Below are 4,910 nucleotides of genomic sequence, written 5' to 3'. Positions count from 1 at the left end.
CACTGGGTGAGACCGATACAGATGAACACCTCAAGGTCTATATCACCCATGTCGACCTCTACACTTCTTACGATGCCGTTTTCTGCAAGACCTTCCCTACCACCCTTAAAGGCCCCGCCCTCGAATGGTTTACTACCCTTTCGCCATACTCCATCGACTGCTTTGACACCCTCTCCCACATTTTCACCACTCACTTCGCCGGCAGCCGCCCACATCAAACTACAACCATCTCCTTTCTTGGCGTCAGACAGGAACAAGATGAGACGCTCCGGGCTTTCATCGACCGCTTTTGTAAGGCTGCCCTTCGCACACCACACCTTAATCAGGAAATGATACTTTAGTGCATGGCACTAACTCTCAAATCCGACCCCTTCGCCAACAACGTCTACCTCCACCCACCCGCCTCCATGCATGAATTGAAGCTCCGCGTCGCGGACTACATCCGCATGGAAGAGATGCAAACTCTCCATACAAAATTCTGCAACGACTATACACCCTCTGCAGCAACCCCCCTACACAACCTTCCCGGCCTGACCCTAGACCTAGAGAACCCTGATAACCCCGCTTCACCAGATACGCACCACTAAATGTCCCTCGATTTCGTCTCCTTGACGAAGCCCTACAGGCCGACCTCATACCACCACCACGCAAGATGACCACTCCCCCAAACGCAGACATGACTAAATATTGCCGTTATCACCGAAACAACGGCCACACCACAGAGGAATGCAAATCACTCCAAGACAAGATTGAAGAATTGGTTCGTGTTGGCCACTTCTGCCGCTTCATCCGCAGAGACGATCACCCTCCACGTTCTGACCACCGAAGCCCTTCCCGCGATTCTCGTCACGACAAACGTCCTAACCAACCCACCAACTGCGACCACCAACCTGCTTGCACTAATATCGCCCCGACCGACCCCCCACTACGCGGGACCATTAACACCATCTCTGGTGGCTTCGCTAGTGGGGGATCCACCTCATCAGCCAGAAAGAGACATCTCCGCCATCTACAATCCATCAACCACATCACCCAGTCCCACCACAGATGTCGCATGGCCCCTATAACCTTCACAAACGATGATTTCCATGGCCTTGATCACGAACAGGATGACCCCATGGTCATCACGGTGGAGTTGGAAAATTATGCCGTCAAGAAGGTCCTCATCGACCAAGGTAGCTCAGTTGACATCCTCTATTGGGCAACATACCAGAAACTACAACTCCCCACTACCACTATGGTTCCGTACGATGAACCCATATATGGTTTCTCAGGGGAAAAAGTCTCCACCCGCGGCTACATCGACCTCCATACTGTCTTTTGTGACGACACTCAAACCAAGACAATCCTCATCGGCTTCCTTGTCGTCGACATGCCTACATCATATAATGTCCTTCTCGGCCGACCATCCCTCAACACTCTCGGCGCAGTGGTATCCACACCTCATCTGGCCATGAAATTTCCATCCCCATCCAACGATATCCTCACCATCCACGGCGACCAACAGCTTGCGCGCGAATGCTACATGGCCAACTTATGCCCACAACTTCCCATTCTTCAATCCAATCATATTGAGCGTCCACCCGGCTTTGACATAACCCTATTTGGAGATGATTTGGACCCTAGAGTAGGTCGGGATGCACGCCTCGAGCCGGTCGATGAAACTACACCATTGGAACTCCCAAATGGACGTACCATCAAACTAGGCACTGGCTTACAACCCGAGCATCGTGAAATCCTTACGCCTACCCTCATTAGCAATAAAGACCTCTTTGCCTGGTCCACCGTTGACTTTCCAAGTGTTGACCCTTAAGTCGCATCCCACAAACTTTCCATTTTCAAGGATGCCAAGTATGTATCTTAGAAGAAATGCAAGCTTGGTGACGAACGTCGACTAGCAGCCAAGACTGAAGCCGACAAGTTGCTTAACGTAGGGTTCATCGAAGAAGCCCATTACACCACCTGGCTCTCTAACTTAATATTGGTTAAGAAAGCTAACGGCTTGTCCTAGGGACGCCTATCCCTTACCCAACATCGACCGGTTAGTTGACGGTGCAGCCGGTAACAAAGTTCTCAGTTTTCTGGATGGATACTCTAGTTACAACCAGATTCCAATGGTCGCATCCGACATGACCAAAAAAGCCTTTATTACAGACGACGCCAACTACTTCTACAAAGTTATGCTATTCATTCTCAAAAATGCAGGAGCAACGTACCAGCGATTAATGGATAAGGTCTTCAGCCACATAATAGGCAAATGTGTCGAGGTATACGTTCACGATATGGTCGTCAAATCCCCAAGTCATCACCAGCACGCTCAAGACTTGTCCACCTTCTTCTCCACATTACGACAGTACAACCTCCGCCTCAACCCCGAAAAGTGCATCTTCGGCGTCGACCGTGGTAAATTCCTCGGTTTCATGATCACACAATGCGGCATCGAAGCTAATCTTGAGAAATACAATGCAATCATTGAGATGCGAAGCCACAACAGTGCAAATAAGTGTAACGCCTCATTGGCCGACTAACCATCATCTCCCGCTTCCTCCCCAAATTGGCCGAACAAACCCAATCCATTATTCAACTGTTCAAGAAATCAACCAAGTTCTCGTGGAACGACGAATGTGAACACGTTTTCCATAAACTCAAAAACACCCTAACCTCACCACCCATCCTCCATAAGCCAGACACTCATCAACCCTTACTCGTCTACATCATCGCCACAGATTACACTGTAAGCGCCACGCTAGTCCAGAAGGTCGATGGCACTCAACACACTGTGTACTTCATCAGCCAAACCTTGCAAGATCTTGAAACCAGATACCAGATGGTGGAGAAATTAGCCTTGTTCCTAGTACACGCAGCGCGACGCCTACATCCCTATTTTCAAAACCACAACATAATCTTCAAAACCGATTACCCCATCTAGAAGATACTTCAAAAGCCCGACCTTGCCGGTCGCATATCGTCTTGGGCCGTAGAGTTATCCGAGTTTAACATCCGTTACGAATCCCACGGTCCCATCAAAGCTCAATGTCTCCTAGACTTCGTCAACGATCTGCAACAAACCCCTGAAGAGGACCAATGGACACTGTACGTTGATAGTTCTTCAAACCCAAAAGGAGCAGGTGCTGGTATCGTCTTGGAAGGCCCCAACGACATCCTCATCAAAAAATCCCTTCACTTCACCTTCTGAACATCCAACAACCAAGCCAAGTACGAAGCCATCCTTGCCGGCGTCAAAACGCTGACGTGCAAAATCGATTTCAAACTCATAATGGGACATTTAAATGACAAATTCTAGATCAAAGACCCCACCCTCTTACAATACTATCATCTGGTCCGAAATGTTATACAATCTGCTTTTGGACGAGTCTCCATCCAGCACATCCCCCGATCCGAAAACGTCAGAGCCGACATATTATCCAAACTGGCCAGCACCAAGCTAAAAAGCCGACACTGATCCCTCTTACAACAAACACTATCCGCCCTTTCCACAACAAAAACTTGTCATACCATAACCCAACACCAAGCCGACAACTGGAGAACCCCTTAAATCCAGTACCTCCAAACTAGTAACCCCCCGCCTGACGCTAGGGATGTCAACGGGGCGGGTAGGGTACGGGTAGTAGTTCCCCCGTACCCTACCCGCTAGAAAAATATTTGCCCCGTACCCGTACCCATATCCGTCGGGTATCCGTTATGCGGGTACCCATCTATTTTTTTCATATCCGCGGGTATTTACAAAAATATTTTAAAAAATAAATATTTAACCATAATTAGTGCTTAGATCAACCAGTCTCCTTTCTCCGATTGATTCTTGAAAAACAAACAAATAAAAAATCACTACCAATTTATATTGTAGTTTATTTTTGAATAAAATATTAAAGAAATTATTAACTTCATCAATGTCCACCTCTTGCAACATTGTATAAAGTTTCATGTTGTCCAATTTTAATCTAGAAAAACCTTAAAACATAAGAAGTTCAGTAAAAATTTCTAACAATCACTTAATTAAAATATCTAAGTAAAAGTGTTAATTTCATTACCTTCCATGTTGGTCCATAACCAGTCTTAGAGACATCAATACCTCCACAGTATATGGAAGTAATTTACTCATTTGTGGGGTAAGAATCTGACCACCATTATTGGACGAAGACTCATAATGTTGTTTACTAATATATATATATATATATATATATATATATATATATATATATATATATATATATATAAGGTAAAGTTTAGCGGGTACGGGTATCCACGGGTACGGATACTATGATACCCGTACCCGCCCCGTTAACATGCGGGTATCAAAAATACCCATACCCGCGGGTAGCGGGTATCCATTTTTAATATCCATTTCCTACCCGTTGCGGGTTTTATCCGCGGATACCCGCGGGTACGGATTTTTTTGACATCCCTACCTGACGCCAACAAAAGTTGGCTTGCTAAAGCCGCCAGGTACACAATGATAGGTGATGACTTATACAAGTGAGGATATGGCCAGCCGCTTCTCAAATGTGTCACGATCGAACAAGCCCAGTACATCATTAAAGAGTTACACAAAGGCATATGCGGCTATCACTCCGGCGCATGCACCATGACTACGAGAATCCTCCGCGCGGGCTACTTCTAGCCGACCATGGAGGCCGATTGCCACACTTTTGTCAAAAAATGTATACCCTGCCAGAAACATGGTAACCTCATCCATCAAAAACAAGAATAGCTCCATTTTATACTTACCCTGTGGCCCTTCGTAAAGTGGGGAATGAACATTCTCGACCCTTTTTCCCAGGGAAAGGCTAAGTAAAATTCCTTATAGTAGCCATCGACTACTTCACCAAGTGGATAGAGGCTAAGCCATTAGCCACCATTACAACCTAACAGGTCCAACAATTCGTCTAGAA

General features: G+C 46.5%; 1 protein-coding gene across 1 annotated transcript; it reads left to right on the top strand.

The window, feature by feature from the left end:
- The first annotated feature begins 676 nt into the window (after positions 1–676).
- Positions 677–1,813, top strand: LOC114187764. The gene has a single exon (XM_028076120.1). It carries the CDS (start codon positions 677–679, stop codon positions 1,811–1,813), a length of 1,137 nt encoding a protein of 378 aa, XP_027931921.1.
- The last annotated feature ends 3,097 nt before the right edge of the window (positions 1,814–4,910 follow it).

Source organism: Vigna unguiculata, chromosome 6 (genome assembly GCF_004118075.2).
Source record: "Vigna unguiculata cultivar IT97K-499-35 chromosome 6, ASM411807v1, whole genome shotgun sequence".
NCBI classification, from domain to species: Eukaryota; Viridiplantae; Streptophyta; class Magnoliopsida; order Fabales; family Fabaceae; genus Vigna; species Vigna unguiculata.
Note: the sequence above shows the minus strand (reverse complement) of the source record. Positions and strands in the feature narration are given on the sequence as shown.